This window comes from Salmo trutta, chromosome 28 (genome assembly GCF_901001165.1).
Source record: "Salmo trutta chromosome 28, fSalTru1.1, whole genome shotgun sequence".
In the NCBI taxonomy this organism is placed as follows: domain Eukaryota; kingdom Metazoa; phylum Chordata; class Actinopteri; order Salmoniformes; family Salmonidae; genus Salmo; species Salmo trutta.
The window spans coordinates 10,540,579-10,563,076 of record NC_042984.1 but is presented as its reverse complement, the minus strand read 5'-3'; the positions used below and the strand labels follow the sequence as shown (position 1 = coordinate 10,563,076).

Genomic DNA, 22,498 nt, shown 5'->3' with positions numbered 1-22,498 from the left:
ACAGACAAACTAATGGAACGTAAGAGAAAGAATACAGGTAAATATGTACATGTAGGTCATTTTGTTTTGACAAAAATCATGTTATCATATTCACACAGCATTAGAATAAAATAGGAGAGTCACATACAGTCATATACAGCTAACCACACACTGACAGTAGTAAAGGGTTGAGAAAGAGGGTTAGAGGAAGATCGGACTCAGTAGTTATTTGGTACTGAATGGTACTGGAAGGACCACTGGAGAGACACTGAGTACAGTAGAATTACACACAGGAACAGTTAACAGCACACAACCTCAAAGAAACGGGTGCTTCTCCCCCCACTCTCACACACAACGGCCCGATCCCAAATCAACCCCTAAACTATGCCCTATGCACTTGTGAAGAACTGAGAGGACTTGACAGGGGTAAGTAATACTGTTTATTGCTCCGCCTTGCTCCCCACTCTCACGCACAGTACAGCAGCTGCTGCCAACTAGGCATCACCGTCTACATAGCGGCGGAGGGTAACTTAGCGGCTAAGAGCGTTGGGCCAGTAACTCAAAAGGTTTCAATCCCTGAGCTGACTAGGTGAAAAATCTGTCAATGTGCCTTTGAGCAAGGCACTTAACCTTAATTGCTCCTGTAAGTCACTCTGGATAAGAGCTTCTGCTAAATGACTAACATGTACATCCTAACAATATTACATACTCATTGGACCATAGCTCTTGGATAATCCCTGTTTTATCCATGGAAATGGAATAGGAACCCTGGAACTGAGTTTAAGCATCAGGTTAAAGGGCTAGGGGCATGTGGTAAGGGGGCCATTGCAGAGTGGGAAAGTATTGGCGACTTCAATCAAACAAGCAGCAAGGATTTCAATGGTCTTTAACCTTTTACTGCAGTGGGCTAAATCAGGGTCACACAGGGTGTTTCTGGGTAGTCTTAAAGAAATCTACTTTGAAACAAAAGTATACACCTCACACACCTGGTTATGGGCTTGAGAAATTGAAAATCATGTCAGATATAGAGTTGAAATGTATTACATTTTCAGTTTGCGTTCCAATAGTAGACTTTATATACATCACAGAAGACTGAAATATAACACAACTGTTTGACATAGAAACATCAGATTTTCTGCAAAAAAAACACAAAAAAGTTTAGTAATTATGAAAATCTGAAAACTATTAACAACATTTCACCCATGAGGCCACTAGGGGCGATTTGGCCATTTTACTGTCTATATATGGTCCCACAGTTGACAGTGCATGTCAGAGCAATGCCAAAAGACCAAAAGGCACCTAAAGACTCTCAGACCATGAGAAACAAGATTATCTGGTCTGATGAAACCAAGATTGAACTCTTTGGCCTGAATGCCAAGCATCACATCTGTAGGAAACCTGGCACCATCCCTACGGTGAAGCATGGTGGTGGCAGCATCATGCTGTGGGGATGTTTTTCAGTGGCAGGGACTGGAAGACTAGTCAGGATCAAGGGAAAGATGAACAGAGCAAAGTACAGAGAGATCCTTGATGAAAGCCTGCTCCAGAGCACTCAAGACCTCAGACTGGGGTGAAGGTTCACCTTCCAACTGTCACATGGGATGATGCTGGAGACACGAAGGAGGTACGGGGAGTCGAACATTTAATATAGAACGAGACAGGAACAGCGTCAGCAAACGAGTAATACAGACAAAAAACTATTAATGCAGCAGGGAACAGAGCAAGGGAACTGACAAATATATGGGAGGAAATAAACAGATGATGACTGAGTCCAGGTGAGTCCAATAGCACATGACGAGGGAAGGCAGGAGTGCGTGATGCAGGGCAGCCTGGCGCCCTCAAGCGCCAGGGGAGGGAGAGCGGGAGCAGATGTGACAGTACCCCCACATCTAGAGGCGCCACCCGACATCCCACCTGGGCAAACCGGCCGAGAAATGGGCGCAGGGCAAGCCGGTTGGGGCGTGGAAGCCCAACGAACCGGCAGGAGCGTGGAAGCCTGGCGAGCCGACTGAGGCATGGAAGCCCGACAATCTGGCTGAGTCAAGACGCCTGTCGATCCCGCTGCAGCGAGGGAGCCCGATGATCCGGTGGAGCGTGACGTGGAATGGAAACCTGCCAAGCCAACCGACGCAAGGAAACCTCTTGAGCCAGCCAGGGCGTGGAAGCCCGACGGGCCGGCTTAGGCAACCCCGGTTCCATCAGCGGCGGAATTCACCTCGACATCACCAACAAAACAAAAAACTCCTGGACCGGCTGGGCGAACAAGAAATGACAATCCGGCTGAAGCCCGACGTGGAATGTGCGCCATCCGAGCCAACCGGCACTAGGAAACCTCTCGAGCCAGCTAGGGTGTGGAAGCCCGACGAGCTGGCTAGGCACCCCCGGTTCCATCGGTGTCACCACCAACCGGAACGCCAGTACTCCCCGATGCTTCGTATGTTGGCTGCTGCATTCTATCACATGCATGACGCTGGAGAGACGAAGCAGGTACGGGGAGTCAAACATGTAATATAGAATGGACATGGAACGAGACAGGAACAGCGTCAGCAAACAAGTAATACAGACAAAAAACTATTAATGCAGCAGCAGGGAACAGAACAAGGGAACTGACAAATATATGGGAGGAAATAAACAGGTGATGACTGAGTCCAGGTGAGTCCAATATCACTGATGAGCGTGACGAGGGAAGGCAGGTGTGCGTAATAGATGGCAGGAGTGCGTGATGCAGGGCAGCCTGGCGCCCTCAAGCGCCAGGGGAGCGAAGAGCGGGAGCAGACGTGACACCAACAGGACAATGACCCTAAGCACACGGCCAAGACAACGCAGAAGTGTCTCTGAATGTCCTTGAGTGGCTCAGTCAAAGTCTGGACTTGAGCCTGATCTAATATTTCTGGAGAGACTATCTGTGCAGCAACGCTCCCCATCCAACCTGACAGAGCTTGAGGGGATCTGCAGAGAAGAATGGGAGAAACTCCCCAAATACAGGTGTGTGAAATTTGAAGTGTCGTATGAGGTATTGTGTGTAGATTGATGAGGGGGGAAAACAATTTCATCAATTTTAGAATAAGGCTGTAACGTAACAAAATGTGGGAAAAGTCATGGGGTCTGAATACTTTCCGAAGGCACTGTACACTACTAGCCAGCATCCCAAATGGCACCCTATTCCCTATGGGGCCTGGTCAAAAGTAGTGCACAATATAGGGAATAGGGTCCATTTGGGACGCAAAGCTACACTACAGGCCCTTCTAGCTGATGTAAGCTAAAACACACAACCTGAGAGAGAGCGAGAGAGAGAGAGAGAGAGAGAGAGAGAGAGAGAGAGAGAGAGAGAGAGAAAGAGAGAGAGAGGGGCCTATACAGTAGCCTCAGGCACAATTGGGGGTGAAGCACCATGAGTCTGTCAAGCAGGGCCTACAGTGATGAGAGGAGAGCAAGGCTAGTTGTGGCAATAGGTTTTTACTTAATTCAGGAAGTAAACTGAAATTCCAATGCCAATTTTCCTCATGAATAATTTCAGTTTACTTCCTGAATTGAAGTAGAATTGACCCCAACCCTGATGTGACTAAATGGCACTACAGTATCTCATTGACTCAACATTACAGATGAAGTCCATCTAATAGTTCTTAGACCTGGAAACACTAAAAGGTTGTCCCTATCACTCTCACTGCCATTGTTCAGGTGGTGAGACTGGGAGAGTGAGAGCACCAGTTCCTTAACAAAGGGAAAACAGTATAACACAGTAAAAACATGTGAAAGCACCTCCAACCAGCCAACCAGACCATACTGGTCAAACTCACCACAAAGAACACAACATCAAAAGCTGACCAGACCATAGTCATAGATAGAGGAGGGATTCTAACAAAGGCTAAATCTTTATTTTGATTGAAGGCCATTAGCGGTACTACAGTCTATGATAATGTATATACTTTTTGCAATAGAAAACTAGTCATTCCAAATTATTTGGTCATAGCTAAGGACAGCGGTGAAGCTATCAGCATGGAACTGATGACTGGACTAATGAGTCATCTCTGGATTATTAAGTCGGTCAAGGGCTCCTGAATCTCCAGGTCTCTGTATGAACTGCATATTACACCTATGATTCTTTCAGATTCTAGCTAGCTCAGTTCTTTTAGTTGAGGATGTCCCATTTGTTAATAATCAGTTTAGCTTTATAATAACTGTCTGTTTCCGGCAGGCTGTTTCATCAGGGCGATGATGAATTGATTGATGGAATTTATTAATCAGCAAAAACTATCAAGGATAACACAATGAAGTCACATTAAAGCAGATGTAAAATAAAATAAAGATTTAGCCTTTATTTTACTGTCACAGTATTTGGGGTATTTGTCACCTTCAGCCACAGCCTGACCCCTTGGAATGCCCCAACCCCTTATAGGTCAAGGGTTTGGCCTGTTGTGTGGGTGTGGCAGCCCTCAGCGAATCAGCGTCGAGCTCTGCAAGGCAAGGCCAATCACACCTCTGGGCTGTGATCCAATGAGGAATAGTGGAACAGAAACAGAAAGAAAAACAAAAAGACAACGGAAACTAAAATCAAACAGAACAAAAACAACAATAAAGAAAATATCTAAATGTCTGTAAACTAAAAATATGGATGGATGGATCCAGCCTCATTCCATTCTTATATAACGACTCCATCCCGAAACCTCACTGGCTACTAAAGATGTAGGATCTTAATTTGATCACCCTGTTGATGCAGGAAATGTAAAACTTGTAGTGTATTTGAGGTTTAAAAAGGTTTTGGAAGTTTGTAATTTCCACTATGAAATGTCAGACTTTATTTTCCCTTATGAAAAATGAATCAACCCCTACAAAAATATCCATTAATTATAATTTGCATAATAATTCAGATTTTCTGTTGCTGCAGGATTATTTTCCTGCTATAGCAAACAGGCTCAAATTAAAACCCTACATCTGTAGTTTTACTAGAAAGATTAGTTTTGATTTAGATTTTACCTTACATCACTATGGTTACCTAATCGAGTTTGCTGTCCTGCATTGTATTCATATCTCCATTATTAAGAGAGTGGTATACTGTAACTAAATGTTTTCTCAACAATGTAAAGCACATGATTTGATAAAAATCTATTCTTAAACTTTTGGACCAAATAGAAAGCATGGGTCCAGTAAGTTATTCTGTCTTCTCATAGTAATTCTCCTGTATCACATTTCTATCCACATTTCTACAATAAAAATCAAGAAGAGAGACCAATGAAAAGATAATTCAACAGAAAGATATCAAAATACAAGAGTTACGTGGAACAGACAAACACACACACACAAACACGCACATGCACACACACATTCCGAGTAATACATGCTGGTCTAAAGCAATGATGGTGTCCCCCTTCTGATGGTGCCCATAGAGAGACAACATGGTTAAAACCAAACCACAGACATAACAGTGTGATGACAGAAAGGAGAGTCACAGACAGACAGACAGACAGACAGACAGACAGACAGACAGACAGACAGACAGACAGACAGACAGACAGACAGACAGACAGACAGACAGACAGACAGACAGACAGACAGACAGACAGACAGACTACCCAGGACGACCCAGACTCAGTGAGGCACAGCAGCATTATAAGAGGGACTGACTGCTTGTCTGCCAGTCTGGAGGACCAAACTTACCACTGGCTGCCAGGCCAGCCTGGCCCCACCATCATTACATCATCATCTCAGCACAAGGTCAAAGGTCACTCACAACATTTCTGGAGTAAGAGGAGGCGTAAGACTTTAAGAAGGATGGGGAGTGGGGAGTATGTCACACTGTGTTGTCACACATTGACAGCTTGGGAGGGAATTGTCTGTTCCCATACCGTATGACCATCCTGAGTGCATCTTGGGAAATGTAGGCCCCTGTACGGCACGACTAGCATCAATGGCTCTAGGGTATGGGGTACATTGTCTATTAACCTGTAGAGGGGACACTAACTATGTGGGATACTTTAAATATACAGTATACAGTACATATAGGACTTAGATTAGACTGAGGTAGAATTTGTTCTACCAGAATCAACACTAAAGGTACTACTGTACATGATAAAGCACAATAACTGGAACAAGTTTTACATTTAATGTAGAGAAAAAAGATTGTAATGAATTAAAGTTGATTATTCTGTAGGGTAACAATGTCATTATAGATGCATAAAAAGGAAGTTACTGTTTTAAAGAGAGATGGGTGTAACATAACATACTAATTCTGACTATGTCTGATCAATCAATACAGCCTATTGAGCAGTCAAACATACTGGGACTGTAAAGACCAAAACACAACATGATGACAAGCTCTGTAAAGCTGCAGGTGGCCGTCATTTTCTGTTCATTTCCAGTCTACATGTTGTATGGCCACCGTTCATCGACACCAAGCAGGTGATCGCTAACACACCGCGGCCACCCTCTGCTTTTGGCAGCTGGTCTTTGCGGTGTGCCTGAGCTATAACTGTAAAAAGGGGGCAACAGTGTTTGATTTCAGTGATTGAGAAATGGATGGGTCAACTATATGTAATCATAGAATTACATACAGAATCATAGAATTACATATAGAATCATAGAAGTACATAGAATCATAGAATTACATATAGAATCATATAATGACATATAGAGTCATAGAATGACATGTAGAATCATAGAATTACATATAGAATCATATAATGACATATAGAGTCATAGAATGACATGTAGAATCATAGAATTACATATAGAATCATAGTGTCTCTATGGGCTCAACAATCACTAGAACATACACATACTTCTTTACTTCCTGGTTCCCCCATCATGGTGTCAATGACTTGAATAGGTAGTCACGTTCTAGCAATTATATTTCTATGGTTAGATAGAACTCCTGTCAGAGAGAGATGGTTTGGGATGGACCATACAAACGGTGTGTTGGAGACTGTTGAGAGGTGGTTAGTTCAAGGACAGGGTCAGAACACACAGAAGAGCGCATTTTAATCTTTCCAATGACAAGGTCAGTAATAACCCAAGACATTAGCCAAATCTGGCCATCGAAGTAGGAGGTATTCCATCCATCACAGATACAGTGCAGTCAGGGGATTGGATCATATCTATGCAACATTACATTACTCCATGCCCCTGCCGAGGTGTCAACTTTGAAGGCTGAAGGAATTTCTCAACCAGTTTTTTTATTGGATTTTTTTTATAATTACTGTCAAAGCAACCAACCCCAATTAATTATCATTCCCATCATTATCATTTCAATGGTCCTGAATTCATTCAGAATATATGAATCGATTTAGAATTAAAGAATGGAATTAAAGAAACTCCACTGTTCCACTCCACTCTGTCACAGAAGGGACAGAGAACGACCAATAACACTGAGATTTAAAAGACATCCAGAACTGTAGACACACAGTAGATTACACTGTAGACAGGTCAGAGACAGGTTAGAGACAGGTTGGAGACAGGTCAGAGACAGGTCGGAGACAGGTCGGAGACAGGTCGGAGACAGGCTGGGAACAGGTCGGAGACAGGTTAGAGACACGTTGGAGACAGGTTGGAGACAGGTTGGAGACAATAGAAAACACATACCCTTTTGTTGCCGAGCATGGCTTGAATATGTCGATCAATAATCTTAGTTATTGATTGGCCGATTCAAATATGTGCTGCTGCCTAGCTGTCAGCATTCACATTCCAATCTCAATGTAATCACATTTGAATAATTTGTCTTACTTTGTTATGTCGTAAAACTTTTGTTTTCTATTTGCACATGATGGGAAACAGAGTGCACAATTCCTGACTTTGTTGCAAATGAAGGCACATAATATCCAAACTCACAAACAGAAAATTGCTGTTCATATTCAAGCATCTCAGATTGACAACACACAGAGAGCGAGAGAGAGAGAGAGAAAGAGAGAGAGAGAGAGAGAGAGAGAGAGAGAGAGAGAGAGACATTGCTTAATGGAGATGCAAGAGGTGAGAGACATAGGTCCCCTACAAATGGATGGACTACAACATGGTTCTAGTATACATTTCAATGTTCTCTTGAGATATGGATATTGGATATTGGATATTGTAGGATTGATGTATCCTACACTTTGTGTTAATGTGAATATCATATGTCCTCTCACCCATTGCATAACATGAAGTTATTGTTCATTCCTATTCTATGTATCCTCTCCTCCCAACCCTACCACACCCTGTCAGACTATAGAGTACGTTAGGGATCACTGTACAGAATACCTCTAGAAACAATAACGTGACACTTTGTGACTGAAAGCCCACTTTAGGCCCTATAATGTGTTACATGGACTATACATGGCCTGTTTTACATCAAAATGTGTTGTTCACCTTATCTCTACACGGCAGGCAGTGTTTAGGTGCTTTATACAGACTGTACACAGTGCAATATGTTGTCAGTGTTTAGGTTCTTTATACAGACTGTACACAGTGCAATATGTTGTCAGTGTTTAGGTGCTTTATACAGACTGTACACAGTGCAATATGTTGTCAGTGTTTAGGTGCTTTATACAGACTGTACACAGTGCAATATGTTGCTTCAACAGGGTGTGGTTCAAGGGACATAGAAATATAATTGACTAGAATGAGGATAAATACCCATTTTAGGAAATCTATTCCTATGGTCCTAGCTTCCTATCCTGGCTTCCAAAAATGTCTACCAAATCTACCGTAGAGCCAGGAAACGCTACTCACATCGACGATGAAGAAGTCAAGCCAGCACCAGGCGTTGGTGAAGTACTTGTGGAATCCGTAGGCGACCCACTTGAGCAGCATCTCCAGGATGAAGATGTAGGTGAACACACTGTCGGCGTATTCCAAGATGGTCCTGATAGACTTCCTCTGCTGGATGTACACATCCTCAAAAGCCTGACGTGGGGAAGCACACACATGGTTAGCTCTAGCTGAATTTGGCTTGGGGGGGGGGGGGATTAACATGCTCAGTGAATAACTGATTGATTGATTTATTTTATTTAAATCTAAAATACATAGCCTAGATTTGAGTCAGCCATGTAAGTACAACAATGAATACATCAACAAACGTTGAGGGTAAGAAGCACAATAAAGTCAGACGATTTACATTAAAAGTATTGGAAATGTATACAACAACGGTACTGTTGCTAAATCATTACTGAAAACAAACATTGTTAATTAAAAGCATGGCACATTGATTGCACTGTTCCCTCCCTGCTCATTTGACTTCATGTCTGAGGATATATCCCCCTTGGCAACAGAAATAGATTCCCCCTATCTTATCAGGTAAATGGTACAGTCTATTAGATCCCCTCTCTGATGAATGGTACAGCCGATTAATCACAGAGAGAGTCAAGCTCAAGTGTCTCAAATGGCACCACATTCCGTATGAAGTGCACTACTTTTAACCAAAAAGGCAATAGACTGGCTGTGATGCTCCTGCCTGGCCCCTCCCCCCACCCTCTTTAGTACAGTGACTGGCTGTGATGCTCCTGCCTGGCCCCTCCCCCCACCCTCTTTAGTACAGTGACTGGCTGTGATGCTCCTGCCTGGCCCCTCCCCCCACCCTCTTTAGTACAGTGACTGGCTGTGATGCTCCTGCCTGGCCCCTCCCCCCACCCTCTTTAGTACAGTGACTGGCTGTGATGCTCCTGCCTGGCCCCTCCCCCCACTCTCTTTAGTACAGTGACTGGCTGTGATGCTCCTGCCTGGCCCCTCCCCCCACCCTCTTTAGTACAGTGACTGGCTGTGATGCTCCTGCCTGGCCCCTCCCCCCACCCTCTTTAGTACAGTGACTGGCTGTGATGCTCCTGCCTGGCCCCTCCCCCCACCCTCTTTAGTACAGTGACTGGCTGTGATGCTCCTGCCTGGCCCCTCCCCCCACCCTCTTTAGTACAGTGACTGGCTGTGATGCTCCTGCCTGGCCCCTCCCCCCACCCTCTTGAGTACAGTGACTGGCTGTGATGCTCCTGCCTGGCCCCTCCCCCCACCCTCTTTAGTACAGTGACTGGCTGTGATGCTCCTGCCTGGCCCCTCCCCCAACCCTCTTTAGTACAGTGACTGGCTGTGATGCTCCTGCCTGGCCCCTCCCCCAACCCTCTTTAGTACAGTGACTGGCTGTGATGCTCCTGCCTGGCCCCTCCCCCCACCCTCTTCAGAGACTGGGCCTGGTGACTGCACCACTCCATGTCTTGTTCTAGGTAGAGAGAGACAGCCCTTAAAAAGACAACCTTCTCCACTCACACACTGGTCATAGCTGTGTGTGTGTGTGTGTGTGTGTGTGTTAACGTTCCACACTGTGACTTACCAGGGCCCCACTACTGAGTAGGATCATAAAGATAATGACGGTTTCGAACCAGTTATGCTCCACAATAAGATAGCATGTCTTTCTCAGGAACCACCAATATTTTCCCCACCCGTGAGTGATGGGCACATCGCAGCAAGGATACTTGATAATACACTCTGTATAGAAGGGGACAGGCACACATAATACGATACCTCAGTCATTTGCTTGTGATTTAAATACATTGTAAGGATTCCAAATTGGGCAAACTGACATGCAAGGGAAGGGTGGGGGAGGGCAGTAGAGGGCAGGAGCGTCAGAGCGTGGGGGTTCAGGGCGGGGCAGGGAAGAGAGAGGCAGGGTGCAATCCTACCAGGTGTCCAACAGTTTTCTGGGTCTAAGTACTCTTCCACAGCCTCCACCACCACCGCCTCCACCTCCACATCAGGCTTGATGTCTATGGTGCTGCCCTCTGATGAGCTGGTGTCGTCCAGCTACACACACAGATACAGACAGACACAGAGAGAGAGACAGAGACACAGATACAGACAGACACAGAGAGAGTGGGAGAGACAGAGAGACACACAGATACAGACAGACACAGAGAGAGAGAGACAGAGACACAGATACAGACAGACACAGAGAGAGAGAGACAGAGACACAGATACAGACAGACACAGAGAGAGTGTGAGAGACAGAGAGACGCACAGATACAGACAGACACAGAGAGAGGGAGGGAGAGACAGAGAGACACACAGATACAGACAGACGCAGAGAGAGAGGGAGACACACAGATACAGACAGACACAGAGAGAGAGGGAGACACACAGATACAGAGAGACACAGAGAGAGAGGGAGACACACAGATACAGACAGACACAGAGAGAGGGAGGGAGAGACAGAGAGACACACAGATACAGACAGACGCAGAGAGAGAGGGAGACACACAGATACAGACAGACAGACACAGAGAGAGAGGGAGACACAGATACAGACAGACACAGAGAGAGAGGGAGACACACAGATACAGACAGACACAGAGAGGGAGGGAGAGACAGAGAGACACACAGATACAGACAGACGCAGAGAGAGAGGGAGACACACAGATACAGACAGACGCAGAGAGAGAGGGAGACACACAGATACAGACAGACGCAGAGAGAGAGGGAGACACACAGATACAGACAGACACAGAGAGAGAGGGAGACAGATACAGACAGACACAGAGAGAGTGTGAGAGACAGACACAGAGAGAGAGACAGAGACACAGATACAGACAGACGCAGAGAGAGGGAGAGAGGATGTGAGAATGACAGGACAATGGACAGAGGAAAATATGCATAATCAGCAGCAGGTTGACTGATAAATAGCCCTGGCAGCAGCAGGTTGACAGATCAATAGCCAAGCTGCAGCAGGTTAAGTGATCAATAGCCAAGCTGCAGCAGGTTATGTGATCAATAGCCAAGCTGCAGCAGGTTAAGTGATCAATAGCCAAGCTGCAGCAGGTTAAGTGATTAATATCCAAGCTGCAGCAGGTTACATGACTAATAGCCAAGCTGCAGCAGGTTAAGTGATCAATAGCCAAGCTGCAGCAGGTTAAGTGATCAATATCCAAGCTGCAGCAGGTTACGTGACTAATAGCCAAGCTGCAGCAGGTTAAGTGATCAATAGCCAAGCTGCAGCAGGTTATGTGATCAATAGCCAAGCTGCAGCAGGTTAAGTGATCAATAGCCAAGCTGCAGCAGGTTATGTGATCAATAGCCAAGCTGCAGCAGGTTAAGTGATCAATAGCCAAGCTGCAGCAGGTTAAGTGATCAATAGCCAAGCTGCAGCAGGTTACGTGATCAATAGCCAAGCTACAGCAGGTTAAGTGATCAATAGCCAAGCTGCAGCAGGTTAAGTGATTAATAGCCAAGCTGCAGCAGGTTACGTGACCAATAGCCAAGCTGCAGCAGGTTAAGTGATTAATAGCCAAGCTGCAGCAGGTTAAGTGATTAATAGCCAAGCTGCAGCAGGTTAAGTGATCAATAGCCAAGCTGCAGCAGGTTAAGTGATCAATAGCCAAGCTGCAGCAGGTTAAGTGATCAATAGCCAAGCTGCAGCAGGTTAAGTGATCAATAGCCAAGCTGCAGCAGGTTAAGTGATCAATAGCCAAGCTGCAGCAGGTTACGTGATCAATAGCCAAGCTGCAGCAGGTTATGTGATTAATTGCCAAGCTGCAGCAGCTTACGTGACTAATAGCCAAGCTGCAGCAGGTTAAGTGATTAATAGCCAAGCTGCAGCAGGTTACGTGACCAATAGCCAAGCTGCAGCAGGTTAAGTGATTAATAGCCAAGCTGCAGCAGGTTAAGCGATCAATAGCCAAGCTGCAGCAGGTTAAGTGATCAATAGCCAAGCTGCAGCAGGTTAAGTGATCAATAGCCAAGCTGCAGCAGGTTACGTGATCAATAGCCAAGCTGCAGCAGGTTAAGTGATTAATAGCCAAGCTGCAGCAGGTTACGTGACTAATAGCCAAGCTGCAGCAGGTTAAGTGATTAATATCCAAGCTGCAGCAGGTTACGTGACTAATAGCCAAGCTGCAGCAGGTTAAGTGATCAATAGCCAAGCTGCAGCAGGTTACGTGATCAATAGCCAAGCTGCAGCAGGTTACGTGATCAATAGCCAAGCTGCAGCAGGTTAAGTGATTAATAGCCAAGCTGTAGCAGGTTACGTGACTAATAGCCAAGCTGCAGCAGGTTAAGTGATTAATAGCCAAGCTGCAGCAGGTTACGTGACTAATAGCCAAGCTGCAGCAGGTTAAGTGATCAATAGCCAAGCTGCAGCAGGTTATGTGATCAATAGCCAAGCTGCAGCAGGTTAAGTGATCAATAGACAAGCTGCAGCAGGTTAAGTGATCAATAGCCAAGCTGCAGCAGGTTACGTGATCAATAGCCAAGCTGCAGCAGGTTAAGTGATCAATAGCCAAGCTGCAGCAGTTTAAGTGACTAATAGCCAAGCTGCAGCAGGTTAAGTGATCAATAGCCGTGGCGGCAGCAATGGCTCTTGGGGTATTGGGACAAAGAATGACCGATGGCTCAGACTCTCTCACAGCCCTTCATCCATACTGCTGCGTGCATTCCACCGGGTCTCACTGAGGTTAGATGTCTTAGTATAATTAGCTACCTCCCTGAGGCTTCATATAGGTAGACAGACAGACGATGACACAGAGATTAGAGGACACAATAGAAGAAGAAGAAGAAGAAGACATAACCCTGGGACTAATATACATCTGGTCATGCCCCCCATACACGCTAAGAGTGTGATCTGTCATCAGTTATAAATGCAGTCTATGCATATGACCTTGAGAAAACACCTGATTAACAGAGAACCAATGACTTGGATGTACTTCACCTTGACTTGACATTCACTTAGAGAGCCTCCATTAAGTAACAGATGATGGACATTGATTTAAATGCTAAACTAACATAATTCAGTCTAAAAAAAGAATACGATTAAAGATGTTCAAGGATGGAATATAAAATGACAAACCATCCATTCTATACTCCTAAATGTATTTACAGCTTTAAAAAAGAAAAGAAAACAAGCACAGCAATCAACAGATATCCATTTCATCCACTGCTGTAGCCATTAGTACAGTTGAAGTAGGAAGTTTACAAACACCTTAGCCAAATACATTTAAACTCAGTTTTTCACAATTCCTGACAATTGCTCCTAGTAAAAATTCCCTGTCTTAGGTCAGTTAGAATCACCACTTTATTTTAAGAATGTGAAATCTCAGAATAATAGTAGAGAGAATGATTTATTTCAGCTTTTATTTCTTTCATCACATTCCCAGTGGGTCAGAAGTTTGCATACACTCAATTAGTATTTGGTAGCATTGCCTTTAAAATTGCTTAATTTGGGTCAAACATTTCGGTTAGCCTTCCACAAGCTACCCACAATAAGTTGGGTGAATTTTGGCCCATTCCTCCTGACAGAGCTGGGGTAACTGAGTCAGGTTTGTAGGCCTCCTTGCTCGCACACGCTTTTTCAGTTCTGCCCACAAATCTTCCATAGGATTGAGGTCAGGGCTTTGTGATGGCCACTCCAATACCTTAACTTTGTTGTCCTTCAGCCATTTTGCCACAACTTTGGAAGTATGCTTGGGGTCATTGTCCATTTGGAAGACCCATTTGCAACCAAGCTTTAACTTCCTGACTGATATCTTGAGATGTTGCTTCAAAATATCCACATAATTTTCCTGCCTCATCATGCCATCTATTTTGTGAAGTGCACCAGTCCCTCCTGCAGCAAAGCACCCCCACAACATGATGCTGCCACCCTCGTGCTTCACAGTTGGGATAGTGTCTTCGGCTTGCAAGCCTCCCCCCTTTTCCTCCAAACATAACGATGGTCATTATGGCCAAACAGTTCTATTTTTGTATCAGACCAGAGGACATTTCTCCAAAAAGTACAATCTTTGTCCCCATGTGCAGTTGCAAACCGCAGTCTGGCTTTTTTATGCGGTTTTGGAGCAGTGGCTTCTTCCTTGCTGAGCGGCCTTCAGGTTATGTCGATATAGGACTCGTTTTACTGTGGATATAGATACTTTTGCACCCATTTCCTCCAGCATCTTCAAAAGGTGCTTTGCTGTTGTTCTGGGATTGATATGCACTTTTCGCACCAAAGTACGTTCATCTCTAGGAGACAGAACGCGTCTCCTTCCTGAGCGGTATGACGGCTGCGTGGTCCCATGGTGTTTATACTTGCGTACTGTTGTATGTACAGATGAATGTGCTACCTTCAGGCATTTGGAAATTGCTCCCAAGGATGACGCAGACTTGTGGAGGTCTACCATTTTTTTCTGAGGTCTTGGCTGATTTCTTTTGATTTTCCCATGACGTCAAGCAAAGAGGCACTGAGTTTGAAGGTAGGCCTTGAAATACATCCACAGGTACACCTCCAATTGACTCAAATGATGTCAATTAGCCTATCAGAAGCTTCTAAAGCCATGACATCATTTTCTGGAATTTTCCAAGCTGTTTAAAGGCCCAGTCAACTTAGTGTATGTAAAATTCTAACCCACTGGAATTGTGTTATAGTGAATTATAAGTGAAATACTCTGTCTGTAAACAATTGTTGGAAAAATTACTTGTGTCATGCACAAAGTAGATGTCCTAACCGACTTGCCAAAACTATAGTCTGTTAACAAGAAATGTGTGGAGTGGTTGAAAAAAGAGTTTTAATGACTCCAACCTAAGTGTATGTAAACTTCCGACTTCAACTGTATATGAGTGTGTATACTATTGAGTAATGGAATTACATCAGAGCCTTGGACATGAAACTATTGTTACACTGGTGACTTTACAGCCAGGAGGCCACGACAACAATAACAACCATGGAGTAAAGCATTACCACAATACTTCCACAACATTACTACACCATTACCACAACATGACCACAACATGACCACAACATTGCAATAGCATTACTACAACATTACCACAACAGTACCATATCATTACCGCAACATTACCGCAACATTACTAAAGCATTACTAAAACATAACCACAAAACTACCAAAGAAAACTGAAACATTACTACAACATAACTACAACATTTGTCTACTACCACATTACTGCAACATTATTACAACATTACCACAACATAACTACAAAATAAACACAGCACTACTTTCCTCTGCAAAAATACAACATCATTACCAAACCATTATTACAACATAACCCTGACATTACCTCCTGCAACATTACCACAACATTACTACAACATAACCCTAACATTAACTCCTGCAACATTAACCAAAACATCAGTACACCATAACCCCAACATTACATCCTACAACATTACCACAACATTACTACAACATAACCCCATCATTACCTCCTGTGACATTACCACAACATTACTACAACATAACCACAACATTGCCTCTCACAACATTACCACATCATTGCTACAACATAACCCTAACATTACCTCCTGCAACATTACCAAAACATTACTACAACATAACCCCGACATTACCTCCAATGACATTACTACAACATAACCCTAACATTACCTCCTGCAACATTACCAAAATATTACCATATCATAATTTACAAGAGATAAACTATAAAGTAGTACACTATTCCTTATAGTGTACTACTTTACATCAGAGCCCTGTTGATATGTCATGTTGTCATGACAACATATACACTACATATTCATTCAAAATGTGGCTAACTAAATCTGTTCACACACCTCTTTGCTGTTCTCGTTCTCCGACTCACTACTGAAGTCCTCGGTGTTGAGATTCTCGAAGTCGGACTCTCCGACCGCGATAGGAACGCACACGGTCAGGTTAGGGTTGTGGATGAACGACATGTGGTCCTCGTCGATTAAGTACCTCCCGAAGCTGCTCCCTATACCACTAGTGGTGCCGTTACCATTCTTGGTGTAGTCCAGGTCGCGGTTGATATCCACACCACTGTGGTTGGCGATACAGTTCAGTTTCTTGTCGTACATGTCGTCTAAAGTTTTCTGTTCATCCTCCACCGGCGGCTTCTTGGTCAAGCTGAGCACCAACTCTGCCAGCTTGATCTTGAACCAGGCGATGCCCTTCTTGATACGGATGACGGAGATCTGAAGGTTGTTCATTTCTCCGTCGTCATCTGTTGCGGCTAAATTGTCTGCGCTGAACGAGGACAGCAGCAAGGCAAGGAAAAGGTTCAACACCTATAGGGAGGAGAGGAGACACACTGGGTCAGACATGAGGGTGGGTCTGGTATGGCCAACAGAGATGTGTGTACAAATGGGACCTGGTATGTGTAGCTTGGGACACTGATAAGGCAATTTATATGCTTAAAGGTAATGATTAAAGAATTCCACCCTGAAACGTAACTATTAGTGATTATTAGTTTATGTAGCATGTATAATGAATAATTAAAGTACTAAATGTAAGTCCAATAAGGTTCGGTAGAGACATGTGAGGGAGAGAAATGTGTGTGTGTGTGACTAAAAAAATACTGAGAACAATTAAACTGTGTATGACCTGACCTTGCTAGAACTGAGAAACTTACGATATGACAGGGAGTCCTTTCATGGTTCCTCTAATCTCGGGGGGATGGAACTGCCAGTTTGGTAGAGATAAACAGTGGTGAGAACCATGGGGAAGGATACATTCTACCTACTGTTTGTGTGTATGTATGTGCGTAGGCTATCTACTGTTTGTGTAGATGTATGTGCGTAAGTAGGGAGTGAGTTATAAAATGGCATGTCTTTGTATTGTGGACTTCAGAACGTTCTCGTGAATAAACTGTACGAACCTTTTGCATAAGCTGAGTCTTTGCCTAATTATTATTAAACCAAGGGTCTTACAAACCTTGGGAATTAGTCAAAGGTTTAATAATTGTTAGTTATTATCATTGGGATTGAAAATTCTCGTGACAGACACCCTCTCTTGTTCGGTGGGGGTAGTGTAATGAATATGGCGTTCATAAGACAGCAAATTGCTCTCACCAGAGACTTAAGTTTCTTGGGCCAGCAGTTACAGTCACTGCCCTCGCCATGGCGACTGGGGTTTGAGAACCGTCCGTCGGGAAGGCTAACATTCCCCACCCCAACCATAAACTCTGGGGACACTTACCACCAAGTTCCCGATGACCATGACCATCATGAAGACGATGAGACACATGCCCTGGCCAGCCACCTCCATACAGTCCCACATGGTCTCGATCCACTCCCCACACAGCACCCGGAACACCATCAGGAACGAGTGGAAGAAGTCATGCATGTGCCAGCGGGGCAGCTCACAGTCTAGAGCGATCTTACACACACAGTCCTTGTAGTTCTTGCCGAACAGCTGCATGCCGACCACGGCAAAGATGAAGACGATGAGAGCTAAGACAAGGGTCAGGTTTCCCAGGGCGCCCACAGAGTTACCGATAATCTTAATCAGCATGTTGAGTGTGGGCCATGACTTGGCCAGTTTAAACACTCTCAGCTGAGTGGGGAGAGAGAGGGGGAGGAAGAGAGGGACAAAGAGAAGATGTGAGAATGACAGAAGAAGGGAGAGAGGAAAATACATATTATCAGCAGAGGGTTGGGTACTGGTATGGTAATTGCTATAGAGGTAGAAGTAGCAGTTACACAGATGTAGGATCTTAATTCAATCACAATTAACCTGCACAGCAGGAAATACAAACTGTATTTGAGTTATTATAAAAAAAAATTAATTGTGTTTTTTGTTACTTTTACCCCCAATTGGTAGTTACAGTCTTGTCTCATTGCTGCAACTGCCGTACAGACTTGGGAGAAGGGAAGGTCGAGAGCCGTGTGTCCTCCGAAACACAAACCCACACTTCTTCTTGACACAATAACCACTTAACCCGGAAGCCAGCCACACCAATGTGTTGGAGGAAACACTGTGCATCTGGTGACCGTGTCAGCGTGCACTGCGCCCAGCCACAGGAGGCACTAGTGCACAAACCTTCCCCTAACCTGGACGACGATGGGTCAATTGTGCACCACCCCATGGGTCTCCCAATCACAGTCAACTGTGACAGAGCCTGGACTTGAACCCAGAATCTCTAGAGGCACAGCTGCAATGCAGTGCCTTAGACCACTGCGCCACTCAGGAAGCCTATGTATTTGAGTTTTTAAAAAGCTTCTAAAGTTAGTAAAAAAAAAATCCACTTTGAAATTTCAGACTTTATTTGCACTGACTAAAAATGTATCAACCCATACAAAAATATCCATGAATTATAATCCACATTTCCTGTTACTGCAGGATTATTTTCCTGCGGTAGAAAACTGGCTCCAATTAAGACCATACATATGTGTTGAAAAGTAGCTTTACATAGACTAGTAAGGCAGTATATAAGTGATATTTCACATAGTAAATGTATCACTATAATAGAGACAGTACTGTAGCTGAGCAACAGCCATGTAATCATTCAGTAATTGAATCAATGCACACTGTGTTTTTAACATCATTTGAATACACAACAAACATGTATATTTTGAGGGGAGGACAGGGCTTAAAAAGAGTTTACCAATCGGAATGATCTGAGCACGGACAACCCCTCCACGTCAGCCAATGCCAGCTCCACTAAGGACAGGGTCACAATAAAGCCGTCAAAGCAGTTCCACCCCTCCTGGAAGTAGTAGTAGGGATCCATGGCAACCAACTTGGCAAACATCTCCACAGCAAAGATCCCTGTGAAGACCTGGCAGGGACGGATAGATGTCAGAGGTCAGGTAGAGTAACTGCTACTAGAACCTTTACCTTGTCAAAGGGACCAACAGAGGTCAGATGTACTGTACAAACTCGTACTGTAATTATTCAAAAAGGGTGCAGTGAGCACTATTTTACATTGAAATTAAGGTGGACCGCTATCCAGAGGCTAGTACTTTTCAGACCGGGAAAATGTGCAAAACTAGCCCCCCAGGACAGTGACATTTTGTTTTTCCAAATCTCACAGCTGCTCTGAAGTCAGTAAGGATGTTGTGACACCTCTGTGTTCTGCTAATCTGATTCTAATGAATGACTGAAGTTCGTGGTTAATCTGAGTCTAATGAATGACTGAAGGTCGTGGTTAATCTGAGTCTAATGAATGACTGAAGGTCGCGGTTAATCTGATTCTAATGAATGACTGAAGGTCGTGGTTAATCTGATTCTAATGAATGACTGAAGGTCATAGTTAATCTGATTCTAATGAATGACTGAAGGTCGTGGTTAATCTGATTCTAATGAATGACTGAAGGTCATAGTTAATCTGATTCTAATGAATGACTGAAGGTTGTGGTTAATCTGATTCTAATGAATGACTGAAGATCGTGGTTAATCTGATTCTAATGAATGACTGAAGGTCAAAGTTAATCTGATTCTAATGAATGACTGAAGGTCGTGGTTAATCTGATTCTAATGAATGACTGAAGGTCATAGTTCATCTGATTCTATTGAATGACTGAAGGTCATAGTTAATCTGAGTCTAATGAATGACTGAAGGTCATAGTTAATCTGAGTCTAATGAATGACTGAAGGTCATAGTTAATCTGAGTCTAATGAATGACTGAAGGTCGTGGTTAATCTGAGTCTAATGAATGACTGAAGGTCGTAGTTAATCTGATTCTAATAAATGGCTGAAGGTCATAGTTAATCTGATTCTAATGAATGACTGAAGGTCATAGTTAATCTGAGTCTAATGAATGGCTGAAGGTCATAGTTAATCTGATTCTAATGAATGACTGAAGGTCGTGGTTAATCTGATTCTAATGAATGACTGAAGGTCATAGTTAATCTGAGTCTAATGAATGACTGAAGGTCGTAGTTAATCATGGAGCCAGATAAGGTGTCCATAGATCAAGGCGTGGCCGGGCAGAGGGCTCCATCTGTGCTAGGTGGCTGTCCCTGCACCAAAACTCCAGTAGTTCTCCTTCATCGCTTGTTCTCCATCTTCTTTTTAAATAGGGAGCCCATTTGTTTTCAGCACTTTTATTTCCATGACTGATCAAAACTTGTTTTCTCATGGCTCTCTCTTGCCCCTTTGCAGCAGATATATAGTGAGCAATAAGTTTGGAACATCAAATCACAATACATATAGAATCGTAATACATATCGTATCGGCATCTAAGTATCATGATAATACAGTATCGTGAAGTCCCTGGCAACTCCCAACCCTATAATACACCGTTTTTAACTGCTGTGTACAACTATTTCACACATACACACACTGCTCTAATCAACTCAGATAGTAAGTGACATACTGCATGTTATCTTCATCAAGCTGTGAAGAGCATATCGGTTTCTCACAATTTAATGAAAATGATACATTTTTCGGCTGCTATTATTGATCAAACCGCTGTTATAAATATCATACCCTTACCACAAACAGAGTGACTGTCTTATACTGCTGTGCTATCCATGCTAACAGTATTAGCTATTAGCTTTAGCTGGTAGGCCTAAGCAAATAAGCAAGCTATCCATGCTAACATGCTAGTGGAATATGATGAAATGTGCTGCTCAAGAATTGGACACTGTTTCTGTAGAAATGCTAATGGTAAAAAGCCTAGTTTGGGTTTTCAAAGGAAGAGAGCAGTGATTCAGGCCCCATTTTAGAGGAGCTAATCGATCAGGCAGCATACAATATTAATGTAGGCCTCCCACCAGCACAGAGACAGCAGGGCGAGTGAAACAGAGTGCTGTCTGGACACTGCTAGGGGAGAGGGAGCGAGAGGGAGAAAGAGGGAGAGAGAGGGAGAGAGAGAGAGACGCCCCTCTACAGACCAGACCAGTTCCATGTAAGAAATGGGGGGTAGAGCATGGAGCTTGCAACTCCAGGGTTGTGGGTTCGATTCCCACATGGGACCAGTACAAAAACGTCACTCTGGATAAGAGCGCCTGCTAAATGACTAAAATGACAAATGTAAGGAGGGAGGGGAGGAGAGGAGAGGAGAGGAGAGGAGAGGAGAGGAGAGGAGAGGAGAGGAGAGGAGAGGAGAGGAGAGGAGAGGAGAGAAGGGAAGAGAAGTGGACAGACAGAGGGGAGAGGAGTGAACATATGGAATAGGGGTACAACTACTGAAGAGAGAGAGAGAGAGAGAGAGAGAAAGAGAGATTGTCCTGGGCTGTTCTAGCTAGCGGTTAGTCCACACACACATGTGGACACCCCTGACAGGTGTATAACATTGAGCACACAGCCATGCCATCTCCATAGACAAACATAAGCAGTAGAATGGCCCATACCGAAGAGCTTGTTGACTTTCAACGTGGCACCGTCATAGGATGCCACCTATCCAATAAGTAAGTTTGTCAAATTTCTGCCCTGCTAGAGCTGCCCCAGTAAACTGTAAGTGCTGTTATTGTGAAGTGGAAACATCTAGGAGCAACAACAGCTCAGCAGCGAAGTGGTATGCTGCACAAGCTCACAGAACGGGACCGCCTCGCGCTAAATCGCCTGTCCTCGGGTGCATCATTCACTACTGAGTTCCAAACTGCCTCTGGAAGCAACGTCAGCATAAGAACTGTTCATTAGGAGCTTCAGGAAATGGGTTTCCATGGCAAAGCAGACGCACACAAGCCTAAGTTCACCATGTGCATTGCCAAGTGTCGGCTGGAGTGGTGTAAAGCTCGACGCCATTGGACTCTTGAGCAGTGGAAACGCGTTCTCTGGAGTAATGAATCTGCACCATCTGGCAGTCCTACGGACAAATCTGGGTTTGGCGGATGCCAGGAGAACGCTACCTGTCCGAATGCATAGGGCCAACTGTAAAGTTTGG

At 44.2% G+C, this 22,498-nt stretch overlaps 1 protein-coding gene across 4 annotated transcripts in view; it reads right to left on the bottom strand.

The window, feature by feature from the left end:
• scn8aa (sodium channel, voltage gated, type VIII, alpha subunit a) overlaps positions 1-22,498 on the bottom strand; it is a 117,867-nt gene that overhangs the window by 28,589 nt on the left and 66,780 nt on the right. For all 4 annotated transcript variants that reach the window (XM_029718577.1, XM_029718580.1, XM_029718578.1 and 1 more), the window contains 6 exons: positions 19,273-19,446; positions 17,865-18,221; positions 16,481-16,954; positions 10,611-10,731; positions 10,262-10,416; positions 8,677-8,850 (listed from right to left, as the gene is read on the bottom strand). In XM_029718577.1, coding sequence (XP_029574437.1) covers positions 8,677-8,850; positions 10,262-10,416; positions 10,611-10,731; positions 16,481-16,954; positions 17,865-18,221; positions 19,273-19,446 — 1,455 coding nt within the window. The remainder of the gene's footprint in view (positions 1-8,676; positions 8,851-10,261; positions 10,417-10,610; positions 10,732-16,480; positions 16,955-17,864; positions 18,222-19,272; positions 19,447-22,498) is intronic.